Source organism: Pseudoliparis swirei, chromosome 15 (genome assembly GCF_029220125.1).
Source record: "Pseudoliparis swirei isolate HS2019 ecotype Mariana Trench chromosome 15, NWPU_hadal_v1, whole genome shotgun sequence".
Classification (NCBI taxonomy): Eukaryota; Metazoa; Chordata; class Actinopteri; order Perciformes; family Liparidae; genus Pseudoliparis; species Pseudoliparis swirei.
In genome coordinates this window covers 14,629,365-14,653,107 of record NC_079402.1, presented here as the reverse complement: position 1 = coordinate 14,653,107, position 23,743 = coordinate 14,629,365, and the positions used below count along the sequence as shown (strand labels likewise).

The window sequence follows — 23,743 nt, the reverse complement described above, 5'->3', positions numbered from 1 at the left end:
TGCTGGTACAACCAAGAGAGTCGGAGAGGTTAAGTGGTCATCTGGGGCCATAACAGATCATCAACACATAGCGAGTCACGTAGCGAGCATAGCTTTGCCAGAGAGTTGTAAACAGGAGTGAGGGATAAAAGCAGTAGCCCAAGACAACAACACCACCAACGTAGACAGGAAACCCCGAGAGGACTATATAGGAAAAAGTTGTTTTAGGGGGCCAAGCCATATAACCATATAATCGGTTTCCTTTGCATATTGCTTCAAGCATGCAAGAAAGGAATTCCTTCCTAACTGGGGGGGAGGGGGCGGGGGGGCGGGGGCCTACAAGACGGGTCTTTCTCAGGCAACCCTCGGAAAGGCATTCTCGATAACCTTGCCTCCTCTCTTCCCTGCCTCTCCAAATCCAGCCAACAGCTTGCAACTATTAAGGGGAGATCCTGTGGTGACCTTACAGAGAGCCAGTCCTTGCACCTTCAAAGCTCCTGGGCTGGAATAATACACAGCAAATCATCCAGAACTCCTTAACACAGAAATCTCTATCAAAATGAAAGACGAGAGCAGCTTTTGCTGGAAAAGGGGCGTAAAAATAAATGAGCATCTGAGTTCCATTTCTTTTAACAATTCTGCTCCTTTTTCTCTGTTATTTAGCTTATGGAGCCCAAGGAACCTGGACTACTTTAATAATTGATACCTACAAGAGTATTTAGGAGTACAAATTGCCTAATTATTGTATCTGAAAGACATTTGAACAACATTCCAGAAATTATGATTTGAAAAGGGCATTGAGTTTGATTGAAATATAATAATAACTCATGGAACTAAAGAAGTCTCTGAAGCATCGTCTGCTAAAGAGGGGTGAGCAGGTATTTTCATCAGGGCGTTGTATCTTCTCAGTCATCGGAGGGAGGAAGTTATGATGCTAAAAGTAAACAAGTTCTTCAGATTAGGATTTCTTAAGCTTTGAGCTCTTTCAACCAACTAAAGGGATACAAATTGATATGACCCTTGATGAAGAGGGAAAGTCTTTTACCTTCACCTCTTTACCAAAGATCAGAGGGAAAGTAGATGAAAGGTGCATCTGTGTGCGTGGATCATATCATATCTGTGTTCTCATCGAGCCGTGTCGCAACACGCTGGGGACGACAACACGAGCAAGAGTCCCACGGAGTTACCAGACCTGTCGTGCACAGCAACCAGTGGCTGGTGGGTCTGTTGTTGATGTGCTGTGTGTATGTGTGTGTATGTGTGGGTGTGAAGGGGGTGGGGTGGGGTGGGGGGGGGAGTGAGTGTGTGTGTGTGTGTGTGTGTGTGACAGAGACTCTGAGTGGGATTGAGAGTGAGAAAGCCAGAATGTGAATGAGTATCTGCCAGTGAATGAGGAGGAGAAGGAGTGAATGAGAAGGAGTGAATGTCAATGACTGGATGAGAGGGAAAGAAGTAGATATTTGGATGGCTGGTTTATCCACTTCAGTACTCTTTTAGCGAGGCACGACACTGTTTCATTTACTGCTGGAGATCTTTGAAAAGGGGTGACAAATATATATTTTCATTTGTCAAAAGTCTAAAAACAACTATTACTCAACGTGGCTAAGAAGTGCATTTGTTTGGGATGGTTTCCAATCCGTTTCACTCACCCAGGAGGAGTCACCTCTCCAACGATAACAATAAATAACAAAAACAACTGACTTTATTATTTTCACACACCAAAGCATTGTCTGGTTTCGTTGAGCCTGTCGGAAAACGCGTCTTTGGCCACAATTGTGTTATTTAGCAGCTCATGAATGAGTTACAGATTAATGTTGTAATAAATGGTGATTCTGTTTTGCTTTTAGAGCTTTTTATGCAACTTCGTCCTTGTTTACCTGCCACACATTTGTTCAGTTTGGGGGAAATCAAAATCAGGTGCAAAACACTCCGTTTTTGTTATGACTCAGTTAATCAAATCGGGATGATGTCGAGGATAAGTGCTTCCCAAGAGCAATAAACAACTAAATCCAAATGCTTATGAAACACAAGTACCAAGATGATAATAAGTTCAGAGGAAATATAAATGTGGACAACAAAATAGCACAGCAAGAAAACAACAAGATGAAGGTGGAAGGTTGTCTGGCTAATATTTTAAAAGTGGCCTTTAGGTTAATTTGAGTTTCATTCATGTTCGTTTATATTAGCAAAGGCATTAAGCAACATGCGAGAAGCATCAATTAGGTGGTCCTACAAAGCTAAAACATCTGGCTTTCCTCTGCTCCTATCAATTTCAAATATGAGCTTAATTCCTACGTGTTTCCCTTTTCTCTCTCGCTCACTGTTGCTTTTCTCACCCCATGTTGCTGCATGGCAGCCAATAAATCAAATTACAGTTGGTTATTTCAAAGCGATTTTTCATATCTCTCTGAATAGTTTCCAGGGGACCTAATAGAAACAAAACACCAGCCAGACAACCTTCTTCCAATAATGCTGGGGTGAAATGCCTTCAAGTTAAATTTAGACAAGCAGTCCAGAGTTCTTGAGTCCAGCTATAGTTTGATACTTACTGTATCATACAGTTTAATAGTTACTGTATCATACAGTATACTACTTACTGTATCATACGGGATAATAGTTACTGTATTATACAGTATACTGGTTACTGCAGCAGCCCACTGAATATGTTAGTAAAAGGAGTAGAACCCAATCTGTCTTTGACAGAAAATAGTACGAAGTAGGTAACTCGATCCTCCATTAGCCTGTAGTTATTATTTCTGCAAACTGCTAACACCTGTTTTTACAGACACTACTATTGACCATCGGCATGTAGCATCCTTGGCCTCGGAATACAGCAGCAGTAACCCTGGGCCAAATTCCTCTCCAAGGACTAAAGACCAACTGAAAGCTCATGTACATAGAGTCATACCTCAGTGCAGTCCAACATAATGGAGACTTTTAGTCAACTATTGTTGATTATGGCTTGTTTCATTTGCATTTTTGAAAACTGTAATATAAAAAAATTGAATTAAGAGCATGTGTGCCAATAACCACAAAAGCGTTTTAACACTTGGATTTTAATTTATTTTAATGTTTCCACATTAAAATAGTAGCCCCTATGAACATGTTGTGGTCCTTTTGCCTTTGTTTCTGGAGCAAATATAGCAGAGACAGGGTTTCTGCTGGTAACTTTATATACCGGGACATCAAGCCAAATGTATTGCCACCTCAAAACATAAAAGACAAATAGTATATTTGTATATATATATATATATATATATATATATATATATATATATATACTCGTGTGTGTGTGTGTGTGTGTGTGTGTGTGTGTGTGGGTGTGCTTGTGTCAAGATGCCGGCTCTATTATCTGAACCAGCAGTGGTTTTGTTGCTGCTGTGTACATTCCTGCACTAATTTTGTTTTTTGTTCTTTCTTTGAAACATTGCGTTGTGTGTTGTACAATGGTAATTTTGTTACACAACCCTGTGTTGTAAGATGACAATTGTGTTACACAACCTCGTGTTGTGCAGTGAGAACAAATTAACCAAAATTACACATTTATTAAATAAATAAATGTTGAAGCATAACTAAATAAAGTAGTTGTTGTATTCAAATAAATCAAATCATGTAACTTTTAAATGTCTCCTTGTATCACTTTATTAGGGAAAAACACATTTGATACATCTTCGTTGCGTCCCTGGAGTTTTTTATGCGCACCAACATTTTCAGCTGCTCTGAGAGAAATGGATTAAAACCCTGAATGAATTTCTTACTCTTCCTCACCTGTTTTCTTACACCCAAACATGAGACGTTCATTTCAACTGACCACGCACCTAACACAAATCCTCACTGACAAAACCAATGGTCATCTCTGCTCTGACGCAGTCAAACCTTGTGTTGCTGCAGTAATTCAATAGAAGCTAGCCTACCATTGCGGTCCGTCAGTAAACGTTAGTTATGCAAGTTCTGGCTCAGCCAGTGGATTTGGGCCAAAAGATGTAGAGATGAGATAGCATCAATCAACAGCGGAAAACCACTTCAGGAGTTAGGTCACTTTCCAGCAGGTTGCTCACCGGCTTTCCTGCTGCTATTGAACTTGTGAATAAAGACAAAAACAAATAACGGCCCTCTGGATCTCTTTCTAGCTTGAATTGGGTCATGTATGTTCATAGCTGAGTAGTATAGTGCAATAGTATATTAGTGCTACGTCAGTGACCTAAAGCTTTGCAACAGCATAGAGGACATTCATCTTCAATAAAAGCTGAAGATTAAAGAATATTATTAGTATGATAATTTGCATTATTTATGTGCTAGCCCATATATTCAAATTGACAACCAAAGCACTGGCTAGTCTGTGGGCACTATATTTCAACTTATTTAGTTGTGTTTGAATACATTGCAGAAATTGCAAGAGGTGTTTATACCTTTGTATATTAATACTACAAACACAGCTTGGCAAACCTTTGTCACACAAATCTGACATAATCTTTTAAATCTGAAAACAACAGATCCAGGCTTTAATTGTTTGCTTAGAGACTCTTGCACAATGAAAACTAGAAAAAAAATTTATTAGCGGTCTCTGTTGTGTGCCGGGAAAGAAATACCTAAATACACCAATTTGTGCCGTAACAAATGTGTTGGGGTCGAGGTGATAATATTTGCTGCATGTCATTTTAAGAGTTACATGCAATCGTGCATGACCCCAAAAACAATGATGTTGTGCCATCTACTCTACCACATCTCTAGTGTACCAAACGGTACGTCTGGGTGCTTCTCACTGATATTGAGGCTTTGGGAAAACAATGTAAATGTTACCATTGAAAAATGATGCATGACATTTGCAAAATGTGTTTCCCAAACGAAAGCCATGCTCAGTCTATTGTCAATGTCTTTACCAACAATGGTTTCAAAAAGGAAAAAATAATTAACATCAAAAAAGCTGTTTAAAAAAAGAAAAGAAACATGATTATTTGTGGCCTCATGGCGATGCAACTAAACGTCCCACAAAGTTGTGCAAGTGGACCGAAAGCAATCATGGGAACGTTGATCATTCTGTGGAAAAGGGCGAGATGTCCCTTGTGTGTCCTTTTTCCCCAGGGAGGAAGTGAAGAGACTCTCCCATCAGACACACTGACACAGCCAATGAGACACATAGACCGAAATATAAGTCCAACCAGACATACAGATGGATATGCCAGGAGGACAACTCAAGTCCCTCGCCAGGTTCTCAGAAACAGGCCCGGCCAGAGGAGCAGATGCTGCTGCACAGAAGCTACAATACACTTTCAATCGGTTCCTTTACCAGCAGCTGACCGGAGACAGACAGACAAAGCACCTTCCTGCTTTAAGAGCGGTATTACTACAAGTATGACCAAACTTTTTGTCGTGCCCAGTTTAATTTGGAAATATGACACAGCTGATTGAGTGCTGCCAGAAGTGACTTTCTATTAATCATACAAGGAACAATTCAATTATAATCAAAGTTCTTGTAATCATAATCTTTCGTCTCTGTCGTAAAGTAGATTAGATTAGAATAACTACCCACATTGGTTTATGAATGAATTCCCATGAATGCAGGCACACAAAGACAAATATAGACGTTTTCCACATTAGGAAACTAAATATTACAAAGAGACGAGGACTATTGATGAAGTATGAAAACTCCTACTCTCTTGGATATGATATCAGTAATCTGTTCCCCAGTAATCTCAAGCTGGACACAATGCAAATAAAAAGAGGAATCTGTTTGAAGAAGTTCCAAGAAGTGAAATACTGAAGTCTTCAACAGTATATTAACTTGTGGTTCCCATTAAACGGACCTTGTGTAGGTAGATTTGATCATTTATAAAACTTGAGGCATGGAAGTGAGAAAAGGAAGTCCAAGTGGGTGGTTCGGCATAGGGAAAGGGAAAATGATCACTTGTGGGTGGTTGGATTCATTCCTAAGCTTTGTGTGACTCCAGAGTTGGGGAACAAACAATGACTGTTGATCAGTGTGACATGGACCCAAACCAACACCATCTCTTCGTCTGAAGTCAGAGCTTTATTCCCGAGGTGACAGCACGACACTAACCTTCTTGGTCTTGACAGTGGATTGGCAGCAGTCTCCTCCGTCGTAGTTACAGAAGGCTCTGTTGTTGATCGAATCACAGTAGTTGTCTCCCATGAATGGCTATATCAGACAGATCAGGGAGAGATTTTAATTAGTAAAGAAAATAATTTTACAAAACTGAAAAGAAATCAACACTTTTTAAAATGGTTGATAATGGTAAAAAGGTGAATTAACAAGGATGTCTTTGGTTCTAGTGCTACTTTCCTCTTGAGCATTTCAGGATGTTGTAGAGGTCTCTGGATAAATTTGCTGATGAATCCCATGCATTTAACTTCCCTCATCTTTCATTGTGACTTTTTAAGCCCTCAGTGGGCAACACCCGTTAATCAAACTGAGGATACCGTAAACTATTCACTGCACAAAACACTCTAATAAGGTGATTTATTGGGTTGGCCCCACCCTCGCCACTTGGGTTACCAATCAGGTTATCCAATTGGCATAAACTAAGTAGATGATATCATTTTTCCATGACGTGTCGTGGAATTCTTTCACATGTGTTCTTTTCATGTGAGTGCAGCATTTGTAGAGTAAATGCATGTTTTGCACATGATCAAATGATCACATGTGTAAGAGGTAAATACATCAGATTACAATGAGCCAATACGAGTCAATGAGCTAATACCAGATTGCCATTTGGCGACAGCATTTTAAATTATCATACAAAGGCCTAATTGGCTTCAGTTTACAGCCACCGGTGCATGGATTCAGTGTTCACCTTCAGTACAGGTTGTTCTGAGTGTTTTACACATTGGTCTCACTCCATTGGCCAGCAAAGTCAACATTTTACGAAACTACTTTGAGACGACAGGTTATTTTTTAAAGTTATATGCTTCTATATGCACATACACACACATCTCTGTGAGGGTTTTGTGTTCTTTTCATGATTGATTGAGTTATATAATCACCATTAAAGATTGGAACTGGAATAGTGGCCACTGTAAGCATCTACACTCAAATCTGGCAACATATATCAGAGACATTTATCATCACTCTGTTTGGTTTGGGGTCAAGGTGGAACAACTATGAAGTATTAATGTTTATTTTGATAGATGAGAGTATTACTCCACAAAAACAAAGACAAAAACACAAATCAAATTCAGGTCAATTCCTTACCTCACATCCTTTGATGCAGTGGAGCAATTCAGGTTGTGGATACCATTTCAGTCCCATGGTACAGATGATGCTCTGAAAGAAAAGACAAAAGTTGAGGTGAATTAAGTTATACTGTTGCTTTTAGTGGTTTGAACAGCAAGCAAACAGCTTTATCAAGACTGCACTTTTTACCTGCATTTCAATCCATACAACTGTAACATTAACTCAAGATTCTTGGCATTGTCTAGTGTGAACACACCCACACAGACACACACACACACACCTAACACAGCAGAGCACAGGGGATATCAAAAAGCCTCATGCACTTAACCTTTATCTACAAGAAAAGAATAATTAGTTGATTTTTACAAGATAAAACAATATCAAAATGTGTTTTCATTAAGTAAGTCATGGCCCCATGGTAGAACTGATAGGGTAGAATGTGTGCAAGAGAGAGAGAGAGAAAAGAAATAAAGTAAAAAGCACCTAGTTATATCTTTGCAGAGTGTGTGGAATTCCCTCCTGTTCTCCCACTGCGCTTTTCATTGAAATGCAACAAAAAACATTTGTGTCCGGGTGATAGGAACAGCTCTGTGCAGAGAAAGTGAACCTGCATGTGCAAATACATAGGTGTGTCAGGCGTAAGGGCCTTTGTGTAGAGGATAAGAGTCTAGTCGAGCCAACGGGTGGAGAAGGGTTTTGTTTACAGCACAAGTGTGACCCTAGACTTGGATAGTAGTGTGCATGATCATGAATATCATCCACAGCAAAGGACTGTCTGACCTGAGATGGTTTATTTCTCAGAGCCTGTGTCCCAAAATCTCAAAAAATTGACATGCTTTTCTTTTGTTGCTGCGAACTAAGGTAGTTTTAATTTCAGTGCTGTCAGCAAATCAATGCAAAAAGAAAAGATGGGGTTGAAGGTGGACAGAAAGAACGCCAGAGCATCTGAGGACTTCTGCGATGTAGTTCTGCAGGAACGTCCGTGGTGTGTAAGCATGTGTGTTCAGCGGCTGTGATGGTTATTTCCTATATGGTGGAAGATTAAGCACATTATTTTGTCTTGTAGGTAAAACTTTTTGCAACGACTGTATTTTCATTCTCCTTTTTCCGTGCTTTGCCATGATGATGTCACCCAGAAACTCTTTCTTTTTTCCTCTCTCTCTCTCTTTTTCCATCTCTCAGTACGGCCGTAAATCATGATAATCCATGATTGTGGCCTGGCCTCACCCCTCACTACGTGTAGGATCCTCACCCTCTGAAACCTCCCCGGGGCGCTGATACCACATAAAAATAGATCCCTATCTCAGCGCCACCACAGACGAGGTCATGTCATGTAGAAAATGACTAATTCCACAGTAAGCTCGACAGGGTAATTTTGCTGATAAAGGGGGAGGAGGGTGCTGGGGGCACATAATTTTTAGAGATAGAGGGACAAGAAAAAAGAAGGAGGAGGAGGTGGCGGTTGGGAAGCAGGGGAGAATTTCTAAGTGGGTCACACTTAGACCCAAAATACAACTAGTTTAAAGGCAATAAATCAACATCACTTATTAAGGTGGGCAACATTAGCCTCCAACTCAGCAAAGTAAAACTAGAAAGTGTATTTGGGGACATGAATTCACTTTTAGGTTGAATAATCCCAATCTGAAGGGGAGTTTGGACTCATGTTATGATTTTACAACTGTACACCATTGTCATCGAAAAGGCTGAAGGCCGGGTGTGTGTGTGTCTCAAATTATTCCATTTGGAATAAATTAGTTGTGAGGTGGTGGCACAGGACAAAACATAGCACTTACATAAGTACTCACGACCAGCAAAAACTGTTGCTCCTCCAATCTTCTAACCCTGGACACCCTCGCCCCATCACCCTCACTTCTCTGACTTGTCTTATGCTACCTTCAGCAGACAGAGCCTCGGGTCTCAATTACCACTGAGATTGTATCAATTACACAGATCCATGAAAAACAGATCATTTTATGGCCACGTGGCCCAAGCCACTGCTCTCTCCTGACATCCAGCACAAAAAGCTGCTGACTCAGTGTGACTCTGAAACAAAAACAAAAGGAGTTGTAGGGAAAAAAAATACAGCGAGGAATACAATGTGTTCCTTTACTCTGCCGTGGCTTCTCTGCGCTGGTCACAAAACGTGATGCTATTTAGTCTCTGGCTCTACAGCTACAACGACAGTAAACTGCCAAAAAGTGGAAAGCAAAAATTGGAAGAGATGATGTGATCGAGTACTCTCCACCTACACACACGCACACACACACACACACACTAATATAAACACACCGTAGTCCATCCCCGCTGCTTAACCCCAACCACAAGCTTCATAAAAAAACAAACAGAATGACACCATGGGGGGTAGGGTGTCACCCCGACTGGTGCAAGGGCTACAGTTCTGTGTTTAATGACCTTCCCTACAATAACAACTTGACCCTGTGTTCTGCTACCTACCAGTGTAAGGAAACAGTACATAATCAGTACACTCTGGAGCTGTGAGCTATGTCCAAATTAAATAAGGTTATTAACTAATGAGCGACATTAAGAGTAATTACTTATGACAATCCATTTGATAAGTTTTTACAACTCACCACAACGGTAGTGGTAGTTTAGTTTTTCTATGTTTCTTTTGCCTTTTTCACCGTGTGTTATTTCTGGATAGGACGCTTAAAAAATATCTGTGTCGGGACAACACTTAATTCCCAAAGCAGCTTTGCAGCTTTCTGTTTCTCCAAAAGGTTGTTGAATACCATATTGAGGACATGGACACAAAAGGGCAGCAGAAAGTTCTTTTTTACACTTCCAGTTAAAAATAGAATAAAAATGTCTGAAGGGTTGCAATGCTGGCATTTTTGCATTGTGGGTAGGAGACCCAGGATGTAGACAGGATGTGTGAAATTCCTTGCAAGAGAGTTGTGGATCGCAGAACTTTGTAAAGTGCGTCTGTCAGCGCTGTGAGCTAGACACAAACACACGTACTAACTTACTTTGACTTTGTGCGGGTTCCTCCAATGTTCTACCAGGACATTTTCTACTGTCATGTTTCTAGGGAGGATCACCACGTCGTTGTTACCCTCTCTGCACATCAGCTCACACTTCTCACCTGTGTGTGTGTGTGAGCGAGAGAGAAACAGAGAAACAAAACCAATAAAAGTATTGCAAATCAAGGCGTATATTCCCCCCCCTCTGCATTCAAATGATTATGATACTGAGTGATATTTAACATAATCGGATACTGTACAGTGGTTCAGACATCATGTTGATTCTAAATCAAATTACAGACAGTACAAAATGAAAAGAAATGGTTAAGGTGATCAATAAAAATACACTTAACAAAAGCTGTAAGTAATATGAACAATGAAGGATGACACCAGTAGTTAGAAAACATAATTGTTGTAAAACAACTGCATACAGACCTATGCCGTGTCCTCGCTTGCATGAGTACTGAAGGCTATAATGGAGGTTTTGAGGTAAAGAACACTGGCCTTTGCTGTTTGGGCATAGGCGGAACGACCCTGTCCAGTTTCCATCCTTCCTACAACGGATCACATTGGACCCTGCCCCCTGAAAATAACAAATATATTGACGAGAAAAACAATTAGATAATGATAATGACAGGCAAACAGGAGCAGGCTATGAACATGTTCGTGGCAGAGGGGGAAATACAATCCAAATGTTACCAGACATCCAACCCACAAAGCCTTAGAGGCAGGATAGATTAAAAGGTGGATACATTTCAAAAGGCTGTTGCAGCAGGACTATTCTGAAAATCAATAGCAATCTAATTAGAATGGCGTCAAATTGAGTATGGCTAAAGGAGACAGGGAGAGACAAGTGGGCAGACAGCGAGGGCAGTCTAAAAAGAGGAAAGTGAGTGTATTGGGGAAAGGGCTTCATTTAATCACAAATGTTGCATCTTATCAGCTAACATGATAATATTTGTATATGTATGTGCTATCTTTAAAATGATGCGCTTTAAACAAACAATATGTGAAACAAACATGACTATTACTCCACTGTGAACAGTCATCAAATACAAATGCTTCGAATTAATTATTTGATTAATTCACGACTGTTGAGCCCTAAAAGGGATCAACAGTGAGAACGCAAAGACGGGAGATAGAGAGAGAATGTCTGATTTTTGTTCCATACACTTGACAAAAAGAAGACATACACATATAGGTAAAGCAAGAATAGAAAGACAGGAAAGAGATGGACAGACCTGCTTGCATGGAGCGTGCAGCAGCCTCACCGTATGGGCAGAGCCTCCTGTGGCGGCAAAAGCTGAATTACTGGCAGGATCAGAGCAGTTGAGTTTGCAGACGCTGTCAAAGCGGAAGCCATCAGTACAGTGATAGGAGTCGTGGAAGATGGGTGGTGGGGTATCACAAGTCACTGGCTCGCATGCTCCCTCTAGCCAGCTGCCATCCTCTGTACACTGGCGCTTAAATGCACGCCTAAAAGTAAAGAAGATGATTAACATTTAGACTTGTGGGCTTTGTTTCACTTTAGTTTCGTGTATATAGAGGGTTAATATGAATAGAACGTCATGAAATTGAACTGATTTCAACTTATATTCATTTGGGGAAAAAACTGAAACGATTCAATGTCTTTCTTTACCTCTTAGGTTTGTTGCTGACATGGTAGCCTGGCTTGCACTTGTACTTGCAGAGCGTGCCCACTTTGAGGCCGGTCTCGTTGCAGCGCTTGGTCTGCAGAACAGCATTGGGTACAGGAGGAGGGGCTGGGCAGCGAAGTTCACACAGAGCCTCCGGGAAGGACCAGAGGCCGTCTTCTAAACAGGTTAGAGAGTTGTTTGTACCTGGGAAGAAAAAGAATACAAAGGTGTTGTGTTGGTTAGTAAAAAAGAAGGCACATAAAAAAAAAATTCAAAATGTGTTTCTTGAAGAACTGAACAAGGACTATTAAGTGACTGAAATGAATGTGTATGAACTCATTTTAAAATCCTGACTATTAGTTCTTTTAATCTGTATGTGGTTTTGTAGTGTCAAATAGGAGATATCATATATCTATCATTAAGCAACGGTGTTTAAAAAGTTTTAAAAAATTACAAAGACCAATAATTCATTCAGGATCGGAATGCGTATTACATTTATAAAATTGAAGGCAACATCATTTCATGTATCTGTTAACATTAAACAATAATATTGACTTTCATCGAGTCTCAGGAATCCTCAAGGTAACAGCCTGAAAATATGTATCTCCGCATACATGGGCGCATGCTCCTCTCTGCATCTCACCTACGAGCTGCGCGGGTTCTCGGCACTGAAAGGCGCTTTTCTTGCCGTAGGTGGTGCCTTCAGGGAAGTTGAAATGGGCAGGATGGACATGGTATTTGTCCGGCCGACCACAGTCCACGGGCTCACATGACACCTGTTTGTTCCACTTCCCATTTGCACAGGTTATGGTGACTGCAGTATCCGACTAGAAATGAGACAAGACATCGAGTCAGTTAGAGATACGGCATATGGAACACAGGCATATTCTGAAGTAGGCTATATGCTTAAGTATGCGCGACACAAGCATTTTGCATTGACAGGTTGATGTCCCACACACATCCAGTAAATGTTTATAGCTCACAAAAAAATTACAACAGCAATTCAGCACTCACTTAAACAAGTCTCCAATTGGTGTGTAACCTAAGAAAGCTACGTCAGTAAACCTCACAGGCTACCCAGCGGCTCAAGTAACTGCTGATAGCATTTGTAAGGTCAAGTAATGCCACTCAGACAACTGATATCCAACAACTGCACAAACAGCCTTAACACAAAACAGATTGACTTTGGTGGAAGTGTGACAACACATAAAGAGGGACTCTTTCACCACTGGAATACCAGCCTCTGAGGATGTATGCTCTTTTTAGCATAGTCATATATATTCAACAGGAAGAAAAACAAATATATATATATATTCCCAGTATTCCTTCCTGTGCTAGATTTTCAAAATCGTCGTAGCTTGCGTCACCTTTTCAAATGTACAAAGTGCATCCTGTGTGACTGGGCCCTTGAAAGTTGTTGGAATGTGGGAGGAAACTCGAGAACCCAGTAGAAATCCACACATGCGGAGAACATGAGCAAATCTGCAAGGAACTGACTCAGGCCAGGAGTCAAACCTACTATGACAAGCAAAGACCAACTGAAGCGTACAAACACAACATAAGGCCTGGTATAATACATTAACCTCCCGCTCAGTCCTTTAATAGCCGAGCATTGAGAACAGTCCCTGGATGGAAGAACAGCCATTCAGGCTGCTGAAGGAGCTGTGACCTACAGCAAGGTCTGACTGAGGCTTTCAAAGGCCACATGTCTTACATTAATCGTGTGTGTGTGTGTGTGTGTGTGTGTGTGTGTGTGTGTGTGTGTGAGTGTGTGTGTGTGTGTGAACTCAATGTGTATATACAGCCTGTACACATACGAGTACCTCTTCCAGATCAAGAGTGATGAGAACATTGTGAATAGCATACAGCATAAAAGCTAGGACTGGGTATCTTGAGAAACTAGCAAGTGTAGGATCTTTTGAAAATTAAATTTAATTTAAAAATGTAAAAACAACCCAGTTTTTCCAACTCTTTTCAAAATGAAAGTAGCTAGCAGCACTCGCTCCAAAGTTGGCCGAATTAAATTATTGGACGGATTCATTTATGTCTTTCAATAACAACATAACTAAATGTATTCTTGTTTCCAAAACAACATATTTCAAAAGGGCTAACTCTTGGTCCAGATTTTTTTTCACCATAAACATGCCCTCGACTTATCGGTATTTATTTTTTTCTCGATAGAAAATGCCGATTCCTGTAAATGATTTGGCTTGTGGCATGATATTTGTAGAGATGAGACCAGAATGGGGAGCCACTGATTAATCCAAACCGTAAATTTGTTTTATCTTCTTCCATTAAAAAAGCACCGTGTAACGTAACAGGAATGCTTAAATTGATTGCAGTGCCAGTAAATCTCACAACAAAGCTGTGAGAGGTCAATCATTTTGACTTTTCCCTCAGAACAAAAAAAAGCATACCTGAGTTTCTACCATGAATTACACTCTAACCCTGTTTTGGTTGAAGCACTTAATTACCCATTTTTTAAAAGAGTGGCCAAACTTTAAGGCCACACAAGCTGGACTCAATTAGCATTTCATACCTATTACTTCATAACCTCTCTCTCTTCCCATGTATTTCTATCTCTGATCTTGATCCCATTATATGACACTGCATAACAGTATCAAGTTCTTTCAAAATAAATAAGCTCCTTTCATATTTGGATATCCAACGAAGTAACATATGCATCGCATGCGAGTGCCTACTGGAAAATAACTGGCTGTAGAGGTGAATGAGTCAATCACGATGGAAGAAATGTGGAAGGATATTTTTAGTGTTAATGTGCTGACTGTAAATATGTGCGCAAATGGAAGGGTAAGTAAGTTTTCAAAAAATTGTGTCCATCTTAAAAGCTGAATGGCCACACAGAAACACAGTGACATCTAAATACATCTGCCATGAGTTGTTTTTGCTTTTAATCATGCATGTATCCCCAAGTGTCTCACTGTAAAAAGGGTTGTATGCCTGTGCATGTAGACTGTGTGTGGGAATGTTCCTTCTGTAAAAAATGTACAGCTGAATATGTCTCTTCCACTTTTGGCTACTCTGCCTCATTCAAGCTGGAAGACTAACAGACAGATGAACCGACATGCAGACAGCCTCTTCTTTAGTCTTAGTGTTTTGCACATTAGTACATTGAAAAAGTATAGTATTAACACACAGTTGCACGTTTGATAGGTAGGTTGATAGTAGTTATAACAAGATGCCTTTAATAGTGGAAAGACATATAATATACAACATTCTGGTCCTCGTGGAAAAGCCCTTCAGAAATAATAGCAAAAGATAAGAAAAAAATTGCTGAATTTGGTACTTGATATGCAAGCTTTTGTTTTGAGAGTCAAAATTAATTAAGAAATGTAAAAGTAAAAATGTTCCAACGCTTTCCCTGTTGTGAAAACGACCGAGGGTTACACACAGCAAAAAGAGGGAAACGATGGGCTTGAAGAGCAACAGGGTGATAATGTTAAAGGGCCTTCAATCTAATTCATATTCATGATTTGCCAAAAGGCTTAAGGGTGAATCCCAGTGCAGTTATTCACTGTCGTGGCACTACACGGACAGAAAAGACGCCCTTTCCCGATCCCTCTGCACAGGGACAAAAAAATACCCTGATTGATTTGAATTTAGAGCATCTTTAGCTCCAGTAATGTGACTGTATATAAATATGTCCTTGTATAACAGAATATATGGGTGGCGGTTGGTTATGAGTGAACAATTGACGTCGACACATAGTAAAGAACTTGGAAAACTTTGCGTTTTACTGTGTCTTTAAAGCTAAACTAAATAGGCAACAATAACATTTAAAGTTATACAAAAACATATTATTTACAGGGTGTGTTCACTTTTCTACTTCCTGGCTGGGAGGCAAGGAATGTGAGCCCAGAATAAGGTCTTACATCTGATATAGGTTATTGTTTATTAATTCCCATGGTGATATTTGTCCTCTGTATTCGACACATCCTGACTAGCTGTAACGCAGCCCCTCTGGATAAACTCCAGCTCTCAGGCCAGTGCCTTGATCAAGGTCAAAGGCAAGATTATTTCTAATGCAGCACCTTTTATGCATCGCCTATAGAGTGGCAGAAAACTGGAGCACCCACAGAAAAGCCAGGCATGAGAACATCGTGTCTGGCTTTTCTGCATTTAGACGCCCATAAAACATGCACTTGAAATTCTTTCCTGAGCCCAGCTGGCTGACTGCCCACTCAAATGAATATGACTGAAATAATGGGCTGATATGGCTCTTAATAGCCCTTAAAGTTATATTGGATATAATAGGTCAAATTAAACCAAGAGTTATTTCTAAATGTATGTAACATTTTTGGCAAATAAGATCTAAAGAGGGTGTTGGGGTCATTAAATGAAAGTGGATAGGAAATCATATAGCGTGCAGGTAATAGTGTTTTGATGGGATCATTCTATGGTGGACAGCCAATAGTGCCTGTTAAGGGCAAAGCGTGAAATATAAATGTATCAGTGCCGGCCCTCACCATTTCAAACAAAGAGACAGCAGCAATAAAACACACATATACAAATCAAGCAACAGACACAGATTTCTTCTAAAGAGAGCAATATCTAAGAAAGCGGTGTTCCCAGAACTACTTTGATATCACTGAAACAAGAATGCTAGAAGCCTTATGAAGGCAGACAAAAGTGTGCTTCATGCTGCATGTTTTAATATGAGTGTCGACGTGTCTTTTTAAGCGGCTGAAAAAAGAAGGGAAGATGCAAGTTAAGAAATACACACTGAGGGAATAGAGACAATCTGAGGACAATCTCGATTTACCACTGGCCCTAAGATCAAGTTCTATAACTGTCTGACATAATGCACATTCCCTTTATTAGATTTGATCTCAATTGGATGCACCCAGTGTTTCTTTCAAATCTGTATTTGTCTATATTTACCCACAATCGAACAGTTTAGTCAGTCGCAGCTGTGCCGCTGTTGTGGACAAAGAAGAAAATGCGGTTGTCCTCAGGATTCTCCAGCTATAGCGACAAGTAAAACCATCTTCAACATGTTGCATTCTAATGTTCTCTCAAAACAAAGAGGAGTAGATGTCAAAAATGATGGTTTGCATGGATTGAACAATATAATCTTCAATTTACAGTACATGGCGCAGAGTGAGACTGTTTCTTCGTTCCAATTTACAAAGAGGGAGACTTCTACTCCCCTGGTGGGACACACAACGGGTAAATACTGTTCCAGAGAACTGTTTCACTGAGGAAAAATGACTTCAAATGTACCAACAAGCTACTGAAACAGACAGGGTGAGTTAAAACGGATTAGATTATGGTCACCTAGTCTGCACATCGACATTTTTAGTTTTTTTACTCTTTGCATGTCAACTGAGGGCAATGATTTACTTGTCCTCGCTGAGTTCAAAATGATTTAGGAGCTAAGGGACATAACTTTAGCATTTCTTGCAGAGCATCATTTATTAAAACACACAATGTTGTGCTAATTTAGTATTAAAACACAAATCGGATGTCTCTCAATAAAATGAATGGATGTGAAAATCGCTATACCTATACAACAACCTTTAAATAGTCACTCATCATTTACAGCAAACCATATGAGTCCAACAATTGGGTTTTCTAGTCTCTCCTGCCTCCCCTTCACCCAGCTTTCTCTGTACTTTCCTGCCTTTCCCTCACTAAAAAAGCATAATGAATGAATCGAAATTGATGAATAGCGACAATTGCTCACTGTCAATCAAAATCTAATGCAAATAGAAGTGTGTGCAGACTCAAGGGAGAACTTCTCTCATCGTGTTTTGACATACAGCATGGATGTGCTTCATGCATGTACACATACACACTCATACTTCATTCTGTGTGCAGATACAGTAAACGTTACGTGTGAGTCAGGCCATTTGGTAAAAGATGGTTCTTTGTGGTTCTATGAACTCTCTAGGATGAGTTACAGATCATGGCCACAGATCATGTGAAGGATGGGAGAAAAAACTCATTGGTACGGTCAGAATACTAAAAAGTCACACTTTCACGCAGCGCTCCGGGTAAATTACTGGGATAAACTTTCAGGCACTGCTGGTGATTGGGAATGTTTGCCTTTCCACACATGCCAATAGCAATGCCAGCTGAGATGGGGCAAGGGAAACGGCCAGCAGATGGCAGTAATGCTTGCCAACCGCCATACAACTCAACAGAAGAAGAAGATGGGGAGAGGCGACAGTCATGTGTATGCAGCAGAAGGTGCAACATGGCAGGTGAGGAGCTGTATTAGTACAGTGCCTCTGTTCTTGTCATGTATTCGATATTCACAGACTTTGGGAGACAAGTCATATTCTTTCTTGATCTACTTGAATCAGAAACAGCCGTGGAATCAATTACTGGAGACTTGAGATGGTTTGCTTGCTCCACGTGAACATTTATTTTTGTCAAATGGCCGTGACCCTTTACGTGCTTGACCCTGTGTTATTCCTGCTTCTATTCACAGCACAGTTGTAAATGACAGCATATTACCTGCAAAATTACCTGCACTGTTTAGTAAATATTCCTGAACAGTTCAGGGATGGACTTCAAGTGGTTATATGAGACTAAGGGTTGTATGCCTTACAAACACTCACACATACAGTTATATACTAAAACGTCATACGAATAAATATAGATATATTGTTCTCTGAACCTCGGATCTCTCTGAGGGAGCATTACATTCTTGCAGGCTTCTTTACAGAGCCGTGGAGATAAATAAAGTGTTTATATTGTCTTTACAGCAGCTTGGCCCAAAACCAAAAGATTTACAATATGGTGTCAACTACCCTGTTTGTTTGTTTATTTGTGGTGTATACACATCTGTGTGTATACACATCTGTGTGTATACACTGTATCTCTCCGCTCGTGTGTCCTGTTGATGCAGAAGCTTTTCTGTACGGTGTGTCGGTATCGACATGGAAGCATTTAATGTGTGCAGCTGTGAGAGTGCGGTAGCAATTTCTTTGCCCTTTTAAAAGAGACTTCAATGTGTGCAAAATGAGCAGGGATGGAGAGAGGGAGGGAGAGGGAGCAGACACTATGCAATGATGTCATCGTCCCGGTGGAGCAGTGATACAAAGTGACTGTTTGAGGTGATGGTGCAGCATGCTCAGCAAGAGACTGAGCACTATTATGCGTGTGCTTGTAAGGAATATATATGGTTAGTGTGTGTGCGTGTGCGCACGTGTGTGTGTGTGCGTGTGCATGTGTGTGTGTGTTTGTGTGGCAAGCCCACAAGAGAAGAGGGCTGTGCGTCTCCACTCCTCGGTGCAGCACTCATCTACCTGGATATTCATGATGTCATCCTCCCGAGAGGCTTGCCGTGCCAAGCCTTTTTTTTTTTTTTTTTGCAGGTGACAAAATAAATGCAGATAGAACTGAAAGCAGAAAGAAAGCATGTTTGCACATCTTTCAGATATGTGTACTCGAGTTTGCTGCAATGCATGTTCATGTGTGCATTCACAAACGCTGAAGATATGCTGAAGATATGCTTTTGCACTTAAGCGTTTGCATGTGTACGTTCATGCATATGCTTTGTGCACTGAGCTCTCTGATGGCTTGTGTGTGTGTGTGTTTAAACATGTGTGTGGCAGAGTGTTTACCTGACTCTTGATGATGTCATCATCCTGGTGGACTTGCAGGACGTATCCAGAGTTGCAGTAGATGGTGCAGCGGTCTCCATTGTAGAAGTGGCGGCCAGGGTTACTGCACTTGAGCTCTGCATTGCGGATTAATGGTTCCTGGCAGTCAATGGCTTCACACGAATAATGTACACAACTACAAGTGAGCGTGTGGGTGTGTGTGCAGGAGGGGGGGGGGGGGGTGAAATAAGAGAGGGAGAGAGAGAGAGAAACAAACTAAAAAACACATTTAAAGTTACAACCAACATGAAATGTTGTGTATAATATAACACTGCAGACACGCAAAGATTAAACAGTCACAGAAAAGCCATGCGTTAAGTCAACCACATCCATCCATCAATGACTGCTTAACATATCAAATCAATAAACCACATGAAAAAAATATTGCCATATTTGCGATGTGCCTGAAGGGCTGTCTGTGTCTGTGTCCACACACACACACACACACACACACACACATACACGGCAGAGTTTAATTTGTGAATTAAGAGCGACAGGATAATATTATGTGCGGGCTACAATGGCCACAGATTTATGTTGGTAGCCTGATGGAGAAGGTATTTAATGCTCTTAGACGGCCTGGATGCCCGAGGCACCTTTTTTACAATCGTCCTACAGTATAGGGTTCCCTTATTAAGCCAGCAGCTAAAGAGAGAGAGAAAGGGGAAGGTATGGGGGCACAGAGAGCGGATGAAAGAAACATTGTTAAACTCGATCCGGCAAGAATAGAATCTCTTGCTCCTTTCATCCATTTGTTTTCCTTTACATTTTCTATGCTTTTACTCTAAAATGTATAAATAATACGGACATTCTATGCACCAAGATTATTCCTCAAGTATGTCTTTTATTTGTACATCTCACTGTCACTCCCACGACAACAGTAAGCAAGACTGGGAAAGCAAAAGTGACATCAAATGAGCTCTTAGTAATAGTCTACGTTTGTAATTAAAAAGCTTATGTTAAGAAATTTGAAGCTGAGCAGGTGAAGACCGTCCATAAAGCCAGAGAGCAGCAGTCCCTAAAGTCTGGGCTTTTTGAGGACAGACTAGGGAAGCCTCGTCTGCGGCCACTTTGGCTTGGAACAAAATCACTTTGTGTTTTTTTTGCTAGTCACTATGGAATTTCTGACATAAATTACAATTAGCAAGCTGTAAAACTATCCTCTTCCCCTGAAAACGAGATGTACAGTATACAGAAGAATGGAATAGTATTTATGAAAAAAAGATGAAAACTCAACAAAAACAAATGAACTCCAAATATTCTCAGAAAGAAAAGAAAAACTCAGAGTGAAAAACATACATGTGCATGCAGACGAGCATGGAACATAAAATTGAGTCATCTTAATAGCTCCTGTTGTTAACAACTCAGGGAAAAGGGGATGTGGTGTTTTGTGGAGGCATAAGTATTACGGGAAATGTGCTGCTCAGCCCAGGAGAATGAGAGAGTGAAAGCGAGAGCAGGAGGCACAGAAAGGGGAGAATTCAGGAGAAGGAGATGGCAAATAGTTTGAGGAAAGGGAACATGATGCGAAAGTAAAGGATGAGAAGACAGCATGGGATAACATGCGATGAAGGGGAGGAGGAGGAGGAGATGTGGAAAAGCAGGGAGAGAGACTAGGAATAAGGAGGAAGTGAAGACAAAATTAAGGAAAAATGGGGATGAAACATGGAAAGTGGGTATAGACGGCATAATGCAGATGATGAATTGGAGTTGATTGAAGAGAAGAAATAAATCAATGACATAAAAAGACGAAGAAGCATATTTGACTGATGTTCTAAGAACAGACCGTTGTGATTGATCATAATACTATATCATAATATTCAGCTTTTAGCGTGTTTAACCCTCCTGTTACCTTTCGGGTCAATTTGACCCCATTCAATGTTTAATGTCGGTGTTCCTTGGGGTCAATTTGACCCGAGGCTGTTTTTCACTGTGTCAAACATATAATAAATATCAACTTTGTTATATATTTAAAGGGCTATTTAGGTAGTCAACAAACAAACATAAAGTACCTCACACTTAAACTTGGGAAACAATATTAATTCTAATAATTTTCTGGAGGTTTTAATTGCTGGGGTCAAATTGACCCCAAGGGTAAAATATGTTAGTAAATGTAAAGGTAACAGAAGGGTTAAATTGAAACTTCTGAAGATGATTGGGCGTCTGAGTGCGTGTGTGTGTGCGTGCGTGTGTGTGCATGGGCGTGGTGCTAACAAACAATTTCCTGGCTGGTGCAGATACACAGCAGTTTTAATCTATTTAGGTGCTGGATGTCTCACTCGCACACAACAAAAGCCACAAACAGCTCTATCTCTCTGCACAGACCCCCAGCTATCCATTCTTTGTGCATTGTGGTGTTTATTAGTGCATTTCTTGTTCAAAGGCTTGTGGGAGCATCATATTTATGAATTATCTCATGCATGACAGTGGTGTGGAAATTGGCAAATTGTGTCTCCTTGTGCTTGTGTGGTCTGGTTTCAAACTATGTTTGTGAGCAGTGACCAGACAGCATCTGGTCAGTAGTTCAAATGATTATGTTTATTTCTTTCAGTTTATTTATTTTTTAATTCAACGTACTGGAGTCTCAAACACTTTGAATTTATAGCTAAATGGGTGTTAAAAATTCATAAAGGCTTTTTACATACATCTTATCTTTATTTCCTGGTTCAGATGCTGGGCTTTCAGCTGTTACGAATTGTTTCGTGACACAAAGAAAAATGTGGAAATATCCAAAAATTGAGCAGCACTTTTGATGCCTGATTGACAGGTCCTTTATTTAAATAAGTAGTTATAGTGAAAATAAGGAAAAATGCATATATTTTGCCATGTTCACACTGAGCGTCCACACTCTTTGGTTTTGGAGCACCGAAAACAAAGGAGTTTAGAAACGCTTCTGAAAGCCGGGTGGTAGCCTGGAGGCAGCAGTGCGGCGGCTCTATTTTTTGACATTTTTGGAGCTCAGCAGCAGGTGCAAATTATTTACACATTTTTGTGTGATATCATATATGTTACTGACAACATTTGACTGTTATAGCTGTAGTTTTGGGCAGACCTCTTACATTAAACAGCGTGTCATTATTCAAGACATGCCTCTCTTGGTCTCGGGCTCAAAGATGTACACACACAAACAGCTCTTTACATCTCCTGGTTGTGCGCGTGATTGGTTTGCATTATCTTGCACTTTGTGTGTAATCTGGCCTTTTTCCAGGTGCTACAGAAGACATTTTATGGTTGAGGTCTTGGCGGCACATGGAAGTAGCTTGACATCATCTTTTTTTCTGTTGCCTGTTATCTGACTATAAAGTCCTTTTAGACAGATTTGAAATTGTGCACTGTAAAAATAAACTGACTTCATCGTGTAATATAGACCTTATTATGCCAGCCATGCAGTTGGTATATTCAATTGATTGGGTGTCTTCAACACATTCCATCAGAAGAGTCAGCATAAACTATTAAGTACATCATATGTATACCTATATCGAGATTTGGAAATATGGATATGAATATAAATCAAAGCTTCTGTACCTTTTTATGGACGAAAGATTGTACAAATTGTGCTTGTGTTTGGCTGTATGCTTGTGCACATATGTGAACATAATCTTATGTTTTCATATGCATGTCTTTGGTTCTGATGTGTGTGTAACATATGTAAGCCTCGTGTTCACCGGTTTTCAATTTCCCTTTTCTCGGCCTCACCTCTGGCCTGTAGGGTTGTAGATCTCGTTGCTCTGGCAACCACTTATCGTGATGGGGTCGAAGGACTGGAAGGAGCGCAGGCCTACTCCGGAGATGGCCACCAGGCGAGAGGCGAACATGACCAGGATAGCCTTGGTGTGGTAGAAGGCCACCGACAGGTCATGGCTCACTGGGATCACCAACGGGTTGGTGCGACAGCTGAGACGCCACTCACCTGTGGAGGAGATATCAGGAAGAGAGAAGAAGAAACAAAGTGGGTTGAAATTTAGGCGTGGGAAGGAGGAGACAGAATCAGAGAATCAGAGGGATAGGTGGTCAAGGACCAAACCCAAAAAGTAAATTAGCGGAGAAGAAAAGGCTGTCAGGAGAATCTCTAATGCTGGTGTTGAAAGAGTGATATCGTTTTCTAATGGAGACATGAGCATCAGCTGTACAACTCCTTTGAGCTCAGCAGTCATATTGAGAGTACAGAAGACAGTTCTCACCTAGACTATGGATGCCCTCCTTGGTGTCCACCAGCTGAACAGTGATGTTACATTGGGTCTGGTCAAGGTAACCAGTCCCATCAGCAGCCAGATGAATAATCACTGCAGCTGCCACCATGGGATGAGAAAAGTGGGCCTG

At 40.6% G+C, this 23,743-nt stretch overlaps 1 protein-coding gene across 1 annotated transcript in view; it reads right to left on the bottom strand.

The window, feature by feature from the left end:
* Nucleotides 1-23,743, bottom strand: part of pappaa (pregnancy-associated plasma protein A, pappalysin 1a) — an 85,128-nt gene that overhangs the window by 11,508 nt on the left and 49,877 nt on the right. The window contains exons 12-21 of the mRNA XM_056433278.1: nucleotides 23,605-23,740; nucleotides 23,120-23,333; nucleotides 19,385-19,559; nucleotides 12,433-12,616; nucleotides 11,792-11,993; nucleotides 11,394-11,628; nucleotides 10,588-10,735; nucleotides 10,159-10,274; nucleotides 7,190-7,261; nucleotides 6,038-6,136 (exon numbers count right to left, since the gene is read on the bottom strand). Coding sequence (XP_056289253.1) covers nucleotides 6,038-6,136; nucleotides 7,190-7,261; nucleotides 10,159-10,274; nucleotides 10,588-10,735; nucleotides 11,394-11,628; nucleotides 11,792-11,993; nucleotides 12,433-12,616; nucleotides 19,385-19,559; nucleotides 23,120-23,333; nucleotides 23,605-23,740 — 1,581 coding nt within the window. The remainder of the gene's footprint in view (nucleotides 1-6,037; nucleotides 6,137-7,189; nucleotides 7,262-10,158; nucleotides 10,275-10,587; nucleotides 10,736-11,393; nucleotides 11,629-11,791; nucleotides 11,994-12,432; nucleotides 12,617-19,384; nucleotides 19,560-23,119; nucleotides 23,334-23,604; nucleotides 23,741-23,743) is intronic.